Consider the following 16,677-nt stretch of genomic DNA (forward strand, 5'->3'; position numbering starts at 1 on the left):
CTAATTATAGAATCGCTGTTTTTCGCGAGTGATTGGCTTGTTCTTCTCATGACAACGACCAGACTGAAACCGAATTCGTGTCTCTCCTCGCGACCTGCGCGGTCGACATCGATGCGTTAACCCGGGGCACGGTCCGCGAGTGGCAAAATGACAATGGTCAAGATAGAGGAGCTCCAGCACCCGATCATGGCCCGCACGCCGCTCAAGAGCTCCTTCTCCATCAGCTCCATCCTCCCGGAGACGGCTCTCTCCAAGCCCACGAGCGCGCCCACGAGCCCGGCCTCCTCCGCCTCCTGCTCCGAGGAGCCCGCCAGCGACGTGGACTACGACCTGGACGTCACCGGCGGCGCCACACCCCCGCCGCTCGACTGCTCCAAGTCCAAAGAGGACCCGGACAAAACCCCCGACGAAAAGAAAAAAAACGAGAAACCTCCTTACAGCTACAACGCCCTCATCATGATGGCCATCCGCCAGAGCCCGGAAAAACGCCTCACGTTGAACGGGATCTACGAATATATAATGCGGAATTTCCCGTACTATCGCGAGAACAAACAAGGCTGGCAGAATTCCATCCGGCATAACTTATCGTTAAACAAGTGTTTTGTCAAGGTCCCACGACACTACGACGATCCCGGTAAAGGGAACTATTGGATGCTCGACCCCAGTTCGGACGATGTCTTCATAGGAGGCAGCACGGGGAAGCTACGTCGACGATCTACAGCCGCCTCCAGGAGTCGCTTGGCCGCCTTCAAACGTTCTGTTGTACTTGGAGGTCTTTATCCACCGGCACCTCCAGGTTTCCCGCCGGGCGCGAATTGGATGTCACCTCTGGGGCAGCTGTACTACAACCACGCGGCGCTGTATCAAAGGTACCCGTATCCTGGTTTTCTGAACCCGACGCAGCCCACGTTGTTGAAGCCCACGCCGGTAGCCCACAACGGGTTCTCCATGGAGCGGCTCCTGGGCGACGCGCCCATGAGCTCCGTCTTCAAGCCGGCCATGTTCCCGGCGAGCCCGTACGACTTGTACTCGAGCCTCCGGCAGCAGCAGCTCCTGGCGATCACGTCCGGGGCGAGCTCCACGTCGCCGGAACCCCCGCGACCCGTCAACCAGATCATCAAACCGGTCACCGTCCTCTCCAGGCCGGCCAGCTAGGGGTCGGGGTTCTTTTAGGATTTTCAATTTTCCGGGACGAGGGGTTTGTCGTTTGAAGCCAGGGCAGGTTTCGATCATGAGTAGACACGCACCGAAAAAGCACCTAGGATGCTAAAGATGTGTCTGGTGATCTCAAGATGCTGCCTTAACTGCCTACAGAGTTAAAGTTGCATTCACAGGATGTAAATTTAACTGCGAGGCCAGTAAGGACAACAACTCCGGATCACCAGACATATTTTTAACATCCTAACGAAATCCGCGTAAATTAAGAGGCTTGGTTCTTGATTTAAGCTAGACTCTGATTGAATCAAGAGTACTTTTTCTTGTCGATGTGTTTGTGAGTCTGGACTCTAGATCCGATGTGTTTTTTTTTTTCCTGTGTACACTGAAAAATAAGATTGGTAGAATTTACCATTCCTTCACACTGTATTTTACACAGCGTCAATTCTGCCAGAAGAAAGGTATACGTACTTTCCTCTGACAGAATCGACTTTGAATTGACGCTGTGTGAAATACGGCGTCAAGGAATGGTAAATTCTCCCAATTTTTTTTTTCTTCCAGTGTAGGCCAATAGACAAGGCCTGAAATAGCTATTAACGTTTAATGAGGGGCTTGGAGGGCAAGGCGCATAAGTGCAGTTTTAGCAATTTCGAGGAATACGTGGATACATTTTCAAACTTACACGAAGCCCTGTGGTGGAAAGGAAGTTTGAACTCCTTTATGGATGCTTTTAAGTTAGATTTTAGTCGTGAATTTTTCACAGAATACACTTTCAAACACAAATGAGTTAACGAATATCTCAATTTTTTAAAAACTGCACGTATACGCCTTGTCCCTCCAAGCCCCTCAAATGTCGTCGTATTCCAGTCAAAGAACGGTACCTTTATTCTAAAGTTAAAAAACCGATTCAATCATTCCAAGTTCTTACAGAAATATGACTGCGCGACCGCCGTCAGGAATTCAACAGGATTTTCTCGATATAAAGATGAATAGTCAGTTAGTAAATTTTCCGAATTAATGTTTAGTTAGAAACGCCAAAAAGAATCCCAGTAAACCTACAATTTGAGAGTGGAAATTGTGCAATATTGAAGTAGGTACAGTTCTGTTTTTTCCCTGGAAAGCGACAAAGCTAAATCCTCAAAATCGCACGTTGAAAACGCTGCACATAACGAGAAGTTCAGAAATGAATTCCTGGACGAGATATTGACAAATATTTTTAACACAAATCAAATGAAAATTGGATTGAACAAATGACGTAATTTGTATTGTTGTCCTTTAACAGATGTATAGTAAGAGGACGACTTAGATCTTGTTTAGGAGTTGATTTTCAGACGTCTCGTTTAGGAATTTGCTTCCCTCAAGGAATTTTGACAAAGAAACGTATTGCGTAATACTGCTGGTACTATTTCATCTAGAGGCCTAGTATTTGAACAAGGTACTTAATATGACAAGCTCTATGTTACCCTCCTTTTTCACGTGCCGATGATTCAACTTCGTTAATTATTTTTACATAATTTTGTTTCTCTGAATTAAGAATAAAATAAGATATGACGTACCAAAATTTTCTACTAGACTGACCTCTTTTCTGGCAGCGTTAGCAAAGTCTGAAAGTAGGCTAAGGAGACAGGATGGTAATAATTTGGATAAAACGCGCTGTTGATTCTTTTAAAGAACATACTAAAAATTTAGAGCATTTCCAGCTGTCAGAAGATCATTTTGGGCTGGGAAAATACAATACTAAAAATTTTAAGACACCGAATGGAGCCATGGTCTATGTACGCAACGAATTTTGTCAAGTAAGGTGAATAAGACATAGTGGTGCTGTTAAAATCAAGCGAAAACCGAAAAATTCAATGTATTCAACTATTCAACTACATGATCATTCATCATCTTTTAATTTCATTTCATCTTTCATCTTTGCTAAAATGTTTCTATTGGTTTTTCGTTTGTGCACCAAGGAAAATCCTTGTCTCATGGGTAGAAACGTCTGCCTTTGTTATAATTTTCTTGTGAATTTGTATTTTCATCTACAGCTTGATTTTGATCAACATCGTGTGGTTGAATACATTGAATTTTTTGCTTAAAGCTCGATTTTTACACCATCAATATGTCTGTGATAGCTTAGCCAGCTAAATTTGGAATAAAATTCATTCACGCGAATAACTTGGATAAAATCGGATTCAAATCAAATTTTGTTTGGCCCGACTTTTCTCTCTCGTGGAGATCTCTAGTCATTTCCGTTAAGGACTTTGGTTTACTTCATCGCCTATGTTTCTTGATTCCGAAGAAATAGCGCACACTGTGCACTGATGCATTCGCAAAATGTTTCATGTTTTTAAGTTTAAGTTTTATCAGTCGAGCCTAGGCTTATTCACAAACGACAAACCTCCTCTTCGATTGTTTGAACCCGAATAGCGTCTAGAAAAACTTGTTGTTACTAATGAACGAAGGCATGCATCGATGATATTTTTTAACATCTAAATGGTAAAAAATTTAAATTAATCTTACGAAGTTGATTTAAACGTATTGAAGCCCAAAAGAGAATCAAAGTGATGTAAGGTTCTTTAATTAATCGAATTAAGTGATACGCTGCAGCATAGATAGAGTAAACAAAAATAAGATCGATGGATTTCTAAACAAATACATTTGAAAATATATTATTTGACGAATCAATTGTTAGCTAACTTATTGATGACTTAATTTGACGACGTAGTAAATTGCAGTCGTTCTTATTTCTTGAATTTTTATTTTTCTCCAATGATTTAGTTTTTTCAAAGTTGAGATCAACTAAATAAAGTTTTGATGTACACGAATAAAAAACTATCACCGAAATATCAACTGAGTAGGAACTGACTTTTGGCGCTACGGCATTTAAGAACATGTGGAGATTTTTCGGTTTTTTTGCAAGAAAAAAATGTATCATGTCCATTTTGTTTCATAAACTACGCATTAAGTAATTAAAATATTGCACCGATATAATCCAGAGCATGTCAAAAACGCTTGATACAGGCTGTGTGTTATACAGGAACAGTGTTAGGGCTAACTTCCAGTTCTGTAACATACCTAAATCTTGTAATATTGGCGTAAGATTTAGAGGAATCTGTGGAGACCTTAACGCAACGTAGGAAAATAGCAGCCTTTGAAAAGGTAACATATTCCTCATGTATCCAGACTCGCTTTTGTCAACGATTGTTTCTTGTAAATCTCTAGTATGTAAAAATAGTCAAACGGGTCACAATGGAGAATTTTCATATTAGGTACCAAAAAAATTGCTCTGACTATCAATGATAGCACATATTTGTCACCACAAATTAACTTATTTTACAGCGTGTATATTTTCAACCAAGATGTATCCCTCCGAAATTGAAAACTTGTTTCTAAAACTCATTCCTTGAATAGTTTTAACTCAATATTGTCGTTACGTTGGTAATTCTCTGATTTTCTTGATAATTTTTCATTCGTGGAAATTATAGTGCAAACTTACATTCTTAGTTGTTCTTCAACCTAAATACTTAATTCCAAAAAAGTAATTTCATGATAAAACTAGCGCTTTTTGGGTTCTGCGAGCGAGTCCCGTGTTATGCTGTGATTTTTCTTTCTTTTATTATTATATCGAACTTTATCGCAATTGCGTATTTAATTAATTTGTTGTTTATAGCTCTCTGTTTTCTGCGAAAGGCGCAAAGAATCAAATTCTTCAAACTGCGGTTTTTGTTGAGTATTTAATTAAGTAGATTTCATTAAAATGAATTATTGTTGTACTTGTAAGTTGTAAAAATGGACCATTGTTTTGTTATTGTCTTCGCATTAGTTTATTTTAGCGGTGTATTAAAATTGGCGTAGGCTCTTGTGTGACCTTGTAAATATATTAGCCGTTTTAATTTTTTTTTTCTTCCTCTGTTTATGGGAGAGAAAAACATGTGCTATTTAAATATTAAGAGTCGGCTATTCCAAAGATAATTCGTAAGATAAAAGTGCGACTTCAAAAATTGACATGTAATTAGAATTAAATCCTGCTCTACGTGTAAAGAGTCGGAGAAGATCATGTCGAACACTTCATGAACATTGTTTCCGCAAAATTAAATCGTACTAATTTATGTAATCGTTAAAAGCTAAGCCCAGGAAAGGGAAATACAAATCAGGCAGCAAAAATACTGATTTACTTTGCCCATTACATTCATACAGCACTTCTCATTCCAAGCTTTTCAAATTTTGAAATCTGGTTTCATACAATCATACGAATGTGCAGCCATCGCGTGTCTGTAAATGATCGTGCAGTTTTAGAAGTCATTTTTTTTTAAACTTGCAAAATGTAGTTCTCACGAATCTGATAATTTTATGGTTTGGCGCATGACGGTGTCACGCATTCGTAAAAACTCATGTAATTAAAATCATTAACACGGTTATTTCTATCGTACGATACTTCAAACCCTACTTTAACTCCAATGCAACAGCCATCCATTTTGTAACAGATTTTATGGAACCTTGTTTTGAACGTTTTTGTAAAACATTGTAATTATGTAAATACTGATCGTAACTCATGCTAGTAGACGATGTTATTAAATCATATCTAAATTTATTATTTATGAAAGGTAAAAATATCTTTGCTATTCAATAAAATATTTTGAGTTTAAAAAAAGTATTTCTTCATTCAATTTTTTTCATCCATGATATCACGAATACCTTCATGATTAGATTTTCAAAAAATTCACAGTAAATTCTGCCACATTTAATATGATGCAGTTATAAATATTTAACATTTGAGCCCGTCAAATTGCCTCTTTGACATATAAAATAAAGTAAGAACACAGGGACCCAAGGCGAAAAATCTTCAAGCAAGATAGTTTTAAAAAAAAAAAAAAAAAATGATAAGCCTTTTAATTGTTAACAATGTATATTACTCTCACCTTTTAAAGACTGCTTAGAAATACTTGCAAATTTTATAATTTATTAAAATTGTTTAATTTTTTTATCTGCCATTAATACACTTATAACGAGATTTAAAGGCGAATACAAACGGAACTAACATTAATGCAAATATTGAGGTCTAGTCATTCCATATTATATAGGTTTCTAGGAACTAACACTAAAAATTAAAAAAAAATAGTTGAACAATTTTCACCGAAATGAAGATTAAAGGTTAGATGTAAAAAAAAAGGTATTAGCGTGATCGAGCATTTGCAACAAAAGTGAATTCCATACGAGAATATTTCTTTCAAGTGACTGACATAAAAAAAACTCATAGTAGTGTTACTGCGGACTTCAGTTCCGATGTTAGTTCAACTCGAAATGACGTAACTCATTTTGTTTCAAATTTCCACGAACATTTCCTTACAAAAAAAGGGAGATAATCTCAAAATTGTATTTTAAGTTTTTAGAGGATAGCATTTATAAAACTGTGCAGAAAACGTGAGACAGTTTCGAGTGACAATAATGATTTATTTTCCTTTTAAAAAATGTAAATACTCTAAAAAAACGAGGATTTTTGGTAACTTTGCAATTGAGTTTTCTGATTTGGGGGTTTGGTCGTCTGTTATCTTTTCTTTTTATGTGAGTAGTCTCAGTAGCAATTTCATATAGTCAACTTTGTGAAGCAATTGCTCCTCCTTCTTAAAAAAAAAAAAAGGTCATTTTGCTAGACTTTGATCAAATAGGTAGAACAGAAAAGGACCAATTCCAGTTTAGTCTCTCCACAAGGGAGGAAGGAGAATCAGGAGTAATTTTGCCTTAGACAAGGCGTACATTTTCCGTCAAAACGTTGCAGTTGAGAGAAAATATTTAGAGTATGAAAAGAAGGGTCACCCGTGTTCTTTAACATTGAAACCCACTGATGTGTAGATGGAGGACTGGATTAGGTACTTTAAAACTTTCAAAAGTTACATGTTTGTCCTTCCTCCCCTTACAATATGCTTGAATTGAGTCCGGTTCCTGTCACCCCAGGTTAAAATTCATGCTCCGATCACAATTTGACAGCCATTTTCAATTCTACCCATTAAATTTTAACCGAATCTCAAGTTTTTCAGCTCCAAAATGTCTCAGTCTCCGTAAAATGGAAATTTTAGTGTTAGACCAGGAAATTCATCATATTAGCCCTAGAAGCATACCCGGTTTTGTTACGGCGAAAGAATTTTAACAAGAGGTGGTAGGACACAGCCTTCAATCTCTAGGATGTGATTCATGAGAACTGCATTATAAAAATGGTGTACAGCCTTCGGAAAATGCCCTAAAAAAGGAACAAAAAATGCACCTTGCACGGCGTCACAAAATTTTCTAAATTGCATGGTCTTCTTGCCATTTAAGAAGGAAATTGAACATGTCCTCAAGAAAGGGTTTTCAGGCAAATGAGAGGAACCACAGTATTCCCTTCAATGCTGCAGCTACAAAGTGGCTTGGATCAGCAAACTCATAGCTTTTCTATCACGTTGTAGCAGCGACACTTAAATGAGATATAGAGAGATATTTATACAGGAGATATTGGTAATATATCCTATGGAATGATTGCTTTCAATATTGTCAGGCAAATTTTTGAAGTAAAATTATACAATGTCGGCCGGCAACAGTGGCGTAACGGACTTCCGCTGGGCCCCCCTGCAAAATTTTTTCTAGCCCCCCCCCCCCCCCCTGTCTATAAAATTCCAAAATCATCCCCCCTTCTGCCCCTCTACTTCCCTCACCCCTTCCCGTTTTTTGGCCCGAGACATTTCAAATCACGGACTTGGACTTGGAATGCCTCTCACCTCACCGTCCCGGATCCCGTACCCGATTAAATGGGGCCCCTAAAGGATCAAGGATCTAAAGGGTGGCGGGGGCCCAGCCCAGGCCCAAGGATCTACAGAAGGGCCCATACAGGCCCAAGAATCGAGAAAATGTTTAGTAATCACTGAGTGGACATTGGAAGGCAGGGGCCCTCCCGCAAAAAAAAAGTTAGAAACAGTCCAAAAGAAGTATGAAAAACCCTGAGCTAACGATAAAAATCAGCAGAAGAAGGGCCATCTCGGTAAGTAAAGGCCCACAGTTTGAAACCAAAGCTAAGCATCAAAGAGAGAGAGAGAAAAAAAAATTCCGGCGGCCGAGGGCCGCGAGGGCCCCCTAGGCGCTTGGGCCCCCCTGCATAGCAGGGTCTGCGGGGGCGCCCGTTACGCCACTGGCCGGCAAAATTGATAACGATATTAATTTTATAACAATCTTGATTTGATATCACGTAAACAATTCTAAAAAGACAAAAAATATGCAAATTAATGATGCAAGCATTGTGAAAATTCACGGTCGGGCCGAAAAAAAGCAGCGTTACTGTTTTTTGATAATAATACCTTGCAACATTGATTCAGTTACAATATCTACAATCAATATTGCCAAGCCTTAGGGCTATAGAAGCAACTTTGAGACAATATCATTTGTAAGGTGGGATTCTCTCTTGGACTCCACACTACAGAAAACATATCGACAGCCAAAATATACAGCCTAATACACGTACCTTGGTTGCAGCGTTTAAAAATCTTCGCTAGAATTTTATTTTTTTTTAAAGAGAGCAAATCAAGATTATTCATTGAAGCTTTTTAGAATTTGCTCCACACAGAGCATGGAATCAGCAATCGTGGAAGTTTTAAAGAATTGACATTTCTGACAAGGCACACCTTCCGGCCAAAGTAGTACAAGCGCTATGCTACGTTTCAAAATTTCCGCCGCCATATTATTTTTTTGCAGAAAAATTGTTGGTTGAATCTATTTGAAAATTTCACTGAATTTTATCGGCAGTACTAAGAAAATTCAGTGAAATTTTCGCACCGCTTCGTTGAACAATTTCCATGTAAGAAAATAACATGGCGTCGCATGGGCGCTTGTGATACTTTGCCCGGAAGGTGACGAATTTGCCCAAAAATCGGGATTTGTGATTTGTGAGTTTCACCGTTGAATTACGAGTTCAAGTCGTTTGATGAGTTGGGTGGAAATTTTGACGAAATTCAACAGTCCATCGCGTTTTCCTTGTTAAATTCAAGCGAAAATTCAGCGTCTGGAGGAATCCGGTCCGGTCGACAAGTGTAGTTCGTCGACCTACAAGACTCATCCGCTATAATCTTCCGAGCGCGCAATTTTAATGCTCATCGTTGCGCAAACCTCCAAAGCCAGCCAGCGTCACACATTACTCCGATGAGATAATTTAATTACTTGTTCGATAACCGATAGAATTTTTAACCTACTTCGCCCGGAGTCAGTTTTTATTTGCATTTCAAGTCCGTCGTAATCCATGCACCACAATTCGTGCGGCTCGGTGACTTCGACACGCGGTGACAATGAATTTATTTTTCTACGCCGTCTTTTATTTTTTCATTTTTATTTTTGAACTTTGAGCTTTTACAAAAAATTAGGTAGTATGGTACAAGGAATTTATTGACTCCATAGCATCTCGGACCTGAAGTGAGGTGGAACATAAAAATTTGGTAAGTCGAGGAAGGGCGCAAGGCGCAAACATAAAATGTCAGAAAAATAATGATAGGTAACTATGGGAATAATGGGATGAGAAAAGAAATTTAAATTTTTAGCTGTAGCTTATTGATAAAATTAAGGATTCTTGTCTGCCCGCAATTTCGGTGGTATGAAGGTCAAAAGATTGAGTTTGAATGCGCAGTTGGTCGCTTTCAGTTATAAACTGTGTACAAGTAATTTAGAAGTAGTACATAGAGTTGATTTGGCTCCAAGACAATGTTCCGCCTCACCTGGAGTGAGGTAGAACATTTTGGAAGGCCAACGAAAGAAGGAAGGCACAACATAAAATGTCAGAAAAATAATTTTATAGAAATTATGGGAATAGAAGGATAACACCAGAAATTTGAATTTTCAGCTGTTGAGTTTTAAAACAATCAAGGATTCTTGACTGCTCATTAATTTCGGCAGTAAAAGGTTGAAAGGTTGAGTTTGAGTTCGAAACTGGCCTCTTTCATTTATAGACTGTGGAGGAACCTTTACAAATTTTTGTTCAGAAAATTTGAGCAGTTGGTTCCACTAAGATAGATAAACATTACTACTACTGATTTGATACGAGTATCGATATTCCTCCATTTGAAGCTAGGGTAAAGAATCGATTATAAAAGTGAACGTAGCGGTCACCCTGTTTACCGATCTTTTTCGATAAGTTTCAATAGGAGATCAATCGATATGTCGCAGGCAAATAGTAAAATCAGGCATTTTGTCAAATGTCTAGGCAAATAGTCAAATGCCTAGGCAAATAGTCAAATATTCGAACTTAGTTTGAAATTTTGATTATTTTCCTAATTTTTCACAAATTAATTCATTGCTCGTGTGAGATTAAATTCTCAGTAAAAAATTGCATCACACAATAGTATTTTAAACAACTTTTAGCTTCTGAGCAGCCATTTATCTTGAAATTTTCAGCATGTCATGGAATACAAAATTTTCGGAATTTCAACATTTTAAAATAATGAGAAGCAATTGAAGAGGAAGAGACAAAAAGAGATCGTAGGTTCCATGAGTTATTTTTCCAAAAATATTGAAAACTCGTGAGGCCTTCGCCATGAATTCACAAAATTTAGCATAAACCGTCAAAATTTAACTATCTGCCTAGGCATTTGACAAAATGCCTGATTTCACTATTTGCCTGCGACAGATACATCGCAACGCCACTGGTCCGCAGTATTATGATAACAAAGCAGGAGCTTATGTAGGTATTTGACCGTGGGGCACGGCCGCTTGTGAAGCTGTTAATGATACCGCTGGTGTTAAAAATAAATATTTATGTACACTATTAGATCCTCGTTACCCGCAATGCCGCCGCGGGTGCGATATCGGCCGGGTTGCCAACTCGGGCGACAAAACTGCGGTAAACTCCGTTCGGAGGGCGATAAATTTCGAGATTCCTCGATGATTTTGCTACTGATGAAAACAATGCCACTAAGCCTAAAAAATCAGGAAACTTGATAGATATGCTTCTTGTGGTTTTTGGGTGCTCTAAACACGAGCGAAAATTCGAACGAAAATAATCACCTCCTAACAACAAACGACCATGATCAATTGGACGTATTTCTGTCAAACGGAACTATGTGCATTATGACGTGAGCCCTGTAATGCATGTATTCTTATGGGTTCCAGAGCTCATGTCTTAATGCACATAGTTCCATTTGGCAGAAATACGTCCGATTATCATGCATGCTGCCGTGCTAAGGAAGAACGCCATATGAGCCATCCGGTAGTGTCATGTAGTGGCGTGGCATGCTTTGCGATGTATCGATAGATCTGTCATTCAAACCTATGGAAAAGGATCGATAAACAGGGTGTTCGCAGCGAACACCTTAATAATCGATTCTTTACCATAGCTTCAAATGGAGAAATATCGACAATCGATCATTCACGCCACACCACTGGTTTCATGGGATATGAAGGCACTATCATTTGTAGATAGCTGCAAAATTCTTGGAACTCTTGAGCCAAGTAAAACATTGGAACAACACTGACAAAAAATAAAAATTAGGTGGTCAGTGAGCTTATAGTAAAGTAAAGATGATTACCGATATACTGTCGTACTAGGGAAAAACGCCGTATGAACATTCAGGGGTTGCCAAATTTCCTCCAATGAGATGCTTATTTTTAAGGATAGGTATGAATATTTTTTCTTGAAATTTTCAGATAACTTAGATCTAATTACAAAGAAAATCATCTGAAAAATGTAACGGAAAATATTCACGAATGCCCCTAAAAATTCGTATTTAATCAAAGGAAATTTGACAACCGAAGAAGATTTTTATGGCTTTTTTACTTACCACAGCGGTATAGTCAAGACACCTTCAAAAACATTTAATCGCCGTCAGCTCCCCCGCTTTTGCGGTTTTCGCAAGCTGAAGCTGAAACCCTCCCACAGCTACAGTCAAGTTTCCCCTATCCTTTCTTAGGGCTTCGCGGGACGAAAGCTCCGCGCCGCCCCTCGCGGGCCCTGGTAGGGGTTGAAAGGACGAGGGAGGGGGAGGGGGCATGTGCCGGGCGGAGCAAAGAGCACTTACATCCCTGCGTGACCGTAATAATCCGCCACTTAGAAGCTCTTTTATAAATCATTTCAAGCCTTTTCACCCCCGAGTCCGCCCCGCCACCCCCCTCACCCTCCTGTTATTGATACTGCGTGCACCGTCGACGTCCGGCTGGTTCACGAAACAATTCACTCACCTCGTCCTGTGCTGAGGAAAAACGTCGGATGAACCTTCAGGCGTTGCCAAATTTCCTTCAACAAATCACGAGTTTTCAGGAGAATTTGTGAATATTTTTTCCCCAATTTTTATGAGGACTTCGTTCGTAATTTTACCTGAGATTTCTGGAAATTTCAAGGAGCAATATGCATAACTTTCTTGAGAAATAGATGTTTTATTCGGGGAAATTTGGCAACTCTCGAATGTTCATACGGCGTTTTTCCTTAGCGAGGCAGTAAGGGAAAAACCATATAAAGATTTAAAGGATGCAAGATTTCTCGTGATGAAATATTTATTTTGAAGGAATTTCTGCGTGCCTCTCTTCTCGATATTTTCAGACGCTTTGAATTAAATTGGGAATGAAATCCTCTGAAAAACTGGAGGGAAAATATTTATAAATTTTCTTGGAAATGTGTATCTTATCACAGGAAATTTGGCGACGTCTGAAGGCTCATTCGCAAGTTGCTGAATGACCAACCTAATCAAATAATTTTGGAGGCAAATTTTGGAAATTTTTCCTTGAAACTTTCAAATAATTTAGATGACGAGATTGCGAAAAAAATTTCTCTCAAAAATTGGACGTCAAACATTTCAAATTTCCCTGACAATTCGTGTTTTATCAATGGGAATTTAACAACGTACGAAGGTCCATCCGGCGTTCTCCCTCAGTAAGATAGTGTCAATTTTATAGACACCCAAGCATTTTGTATTCGTATGCTTCGAAAGCACATTTCAAAAGTCAATACGCAAAATTGAAACTTCGAAAATTTTAAGGGGAAAATTATTAAAGACGAAAAACTAAAGAAAATTCATTTCTAAAATGATTCACGTCAACTTCAAAATATGGTTGATTAATGAAATCAGATGAGCGGCTTTTCAATGTTCTTTAAATTTTTATGCAAATTGAACCATCTATCTACAGACGATGAAAAATGATCGAATATAGACTGAAAATTCGCACCACAAAATTGAAATCAGATGAGAGGTTCATTATTTCGCGTAGCGAGGTAAGCGCCGGCTTGGCGCTATTCAAGATCGCTATTACTTACTCCCCACTCAATTACGAGCATCTGTCAAGAGACTTACGTAAGCTTTGCACCCCTCGAGCCACTTCTGTCTCCGATGTAAACAAGCTCTGATGCAACAATAAGACAAATTATTCCGGTCCCAAAGCAAAAAATTCCTCAAACCAGGAATACAGTATCCGAGGTTGCCAAAGTTGCGAGGTAATAAAAAATTATCCGGAGCATGTTATAAATCAAAAGCGCGCTTCATTTCAATTTTGATCGATATAAATATCAAGCAGCCCGAGAAATTTTTAACGGGGAAAAAACAAGAAACAAGGCTAAAATGCAGCACTAAAAATCTGAGACGTTTTGAGTCGAAACGTCTCGCTTTCTTAGTATTGCATTTTAGCCTTGTTTCCCTTTTTTTGCCCCTTGCTTTTTTTGAATAGTATTAAAAATTTAGCACTATTATAATTTTCACATGTAAGGTCATACGCGCAGACTTCCCGGGACATAGGCGGAAAAAGTTATAGCTGAGTTACAACGTATTCTGTCGCAGTGGCCAAGGCGTAATGGGACTCTTGCATGCCGCAGGGATCTACGATTTAAATACATTCTCAATGTAATCTTTCGCGAAAGCACCATGGTGCCACTGGTTTCCTCTGAAACAAACTTTCAAGCTCAAAAGAGGTCTCGACATTTTCAGCACCTATATGAGAAAGCCGTAAGAGCGCAAAACATGACGTTGTTTCAGGCGAGACAGCAGTAAGTGAGATTATTCCTCCAGAGAGCCAATGAAATTGGGCTTTCAAGTAAAAAGCTGTCATCTTCTGCCAATTTCTAAGCTGAAAACGTGTTCGTTATACGTCCAAAATGCAACTACGATAGTATGCAGAAGATAGCACTTGCAGCTGTCTTGCCTAACGAAAGCATGAAAATGAAAAATACCCTTTTTATGTAATTGAAATAAAATCGGTCGATTTTTGTATCATTCAAACGATTTTTAGGAGTCTTCCGAATAATTAGTGGCAAAAAACAAAGAACGGAGGCTTTATTCAATACAATGTTTCGGTGAGACGCTTCCAAGCCCCGCCTTCTTATAAAACTTCTTAGCACTAACAATGCGCGCCGTGGAGTACGCGCAATGCGTGAAGTATCCATGCAGTCTTGCAGGCACTAACAATGCGCGCCGTGGAGTACGCGCAATGCGTGAAGTATTCACGAAGGCCTCCAGGCGCATCATCCAAACGATTTCCAAGAGTCATTCGGATGATTAGTGGCAATTAGGCAAAAAACGGAGGCTTGTTTCGATAAAATGTTCTGGTCAGACGCTTCTAAGCCCGATTTCTCAAAACTTCATTTTCGCACTTACTGCTCTCTTCGCTATCACGGCAGATTTAGTTTTCCATCGTACATCCCTCAGACATGCTGCCGTGCTAAGAAAAACCGTAGTATTAGCATTCAAATGTTGCCAAATTTCCTCTCGGAAAATATTTAATTTGAAGAAAGTTATGGATATTTTTCCTTGATATTCAGATGTTTTAGATTGAAGAGCAAAGAAAATTCTCTGAAAAATCGAAGGAAATAATACTTACGAATTTCCTGAAAATGTGTGTTTGCCGTGCTAAGGAAAAACGCCGTGTGAGCATTAGACTGTTGCCAAATTGCCTCTTGGGACATGTTTATTTTTAAAAAAAGTGATGGATATTTTTGCTTGGAACTTTCAGAGGTTTTAGATTGAGATGCGAAAAAAATTCACTGAAAATTCGAAAGAAAAATACGTACGAATTTTTCTGAAAATGTGTGTTTGCCGTGCTAAGGAAAAACGCCGTGTGAGCATTCGACTGTTGTCAAATTTCCTCTCGGAAAATATTTATTTTTGAAGAAAGTTATGAATATTTTTCCTTGAAATTTTCAGAGGTTTTAGATTGAGGTGCGAAAAAAATTCTCTGAAAATTCGAAGGAAGAACAATAGCGAATTTTCCCGGGAATTTGTGTTTGGTCCAAGGAAATTTTGCAAAGGCTTAATATAATTATAATTTTGAATTCTAAATTTTTTTCCACGGCATTTTCCCTTATTACAGGAGCATGCTCCATCACCTAACACTGATGCTGCAACACGTCTCCCGGTAAAATCGACAACGCGGTTTCGAGGTCGCTAATTGGACGTATTTCTATCAAACGGAACTATGTGCATTATGACGTGAGCCCTGTCATGCACATATTCTTATGGGTCTCAGGGCTCATGTCTTGATGCACATAGTTCCGTTTGATAGGAATACGTCCAATTGTCGGGGTCCCGACACGCCCCCGTGGCAGGCGGATGTAAACATGGACTCGTCACTTGCGAAGGGTTGGCGGGCTGGTGTGACGGGCACTTTGAGACCCTCGTCCCCGCCGCCCGACGCACAATGGATCGAGTCAATAGAAGAGGTTGGACAAAATTCGGTAAACTTTAAGCACTTATAACTCCCGTTATACTCAACTTTGAGGTTCTGAAAGTGTTTCCATTGGTTTTTTCGTGAAATTTCCTTCCTAAATCACCCCTGGAAGTGTTAAATTTAACGAAGTAAACACCAAAATTTGTAGTTCGAGTTAAAAATTTCATGTCCAACCTCTCTAATTGATTCGATCCACTGTGCGACGACTCGCCGCTATTCAGCATCCAGCGCGGGGCCAGTTTTTTACGGCTTCCGCTTCCCAAAACCGAAACCAAAACGAAAACGCCTCGATGAATGGCTATCCGCCGGGCACAACTTGAAGACCCGCGAGTTGGAGGGGTAAGGCGGCCCCTTCGCTGTATTCATATTCCTCCCTCCCTCCCTCCTCCGGAGATGTTGGATGCGCTTTCGTTTAAGCCTTTGAGTTCTCTTCATCAGGGGCCGTCTTCAGCAGACATGACGCTGGATTTAAGGATTTCTTCACCCCCTTCGAAGCTTTTGACACTCGAAAGCCGCTGTTTCTCGCCCGTCGCGGTTTGTTGAAATGAAGAAGAAAATGATTAGAGAGAGGAGAGAAAAGGAGAGGTAAATATCACATCAACCTGAATGCATTAATTATCAATTAAAGCAATTGTTCAAGTGAACTTATATCTGTTAAACGGAACTAAGCGCCAAATTTAGTTCATTTTGAGGATTTTAGATCCCGGATATTGCGTTCGGTCAAACAGAACTAAGCGCCATGGAAAAGCATTGCGAGTATTGGAAAAGCATTGCGAGTTGCGTTCTGCAACACTCGCCAATCCAAGCCTCCCTCTCCCTTCCTCCCCCTATGGCGCTTAGTTCCGTTCGATAGAAAGACGTCCAAGTCATTGTCGGCCTCATGTG

At 39.4% G+C, this 16,677-nt stretch overlaps 1 protein-coding gene across 1 annotated transcript; it reads left to right on the plus strand.

Annotated features, from left to right (window-relative positions):
* Positions 1-4,628, plus strand: LOC109036409 (fork head domain transcription factor slp2-like). The gene has a single exon (XM_072304170.1). The coding sequence runs from the start codon at positions 148-150 to the stop codon at positions 1,153-1,155; it is 1,008 nt and encodes a 335-aa protein (XP_072160271.1). The 5' UTR covers positions 1-147; the 3' UTR covers positions 1,156-4,628.
* The last annotated feature ends 12,049 nt before the right edge of the window (positions 4,629-16,677 follow it).

This window comes from Bemisia tabaci, chromosome 9 (assembly GCF_918797505.1).
Source record: "Bemisia tabaci chromosome 9, PGI_BMITA_v3".
Taxonomy (NCBI): Eukaryota; Metazoa; Arthropoda; class Insecta; order Hemiptera; family Aleyrodidae; genus Bemisia; species Bemisia tabaci.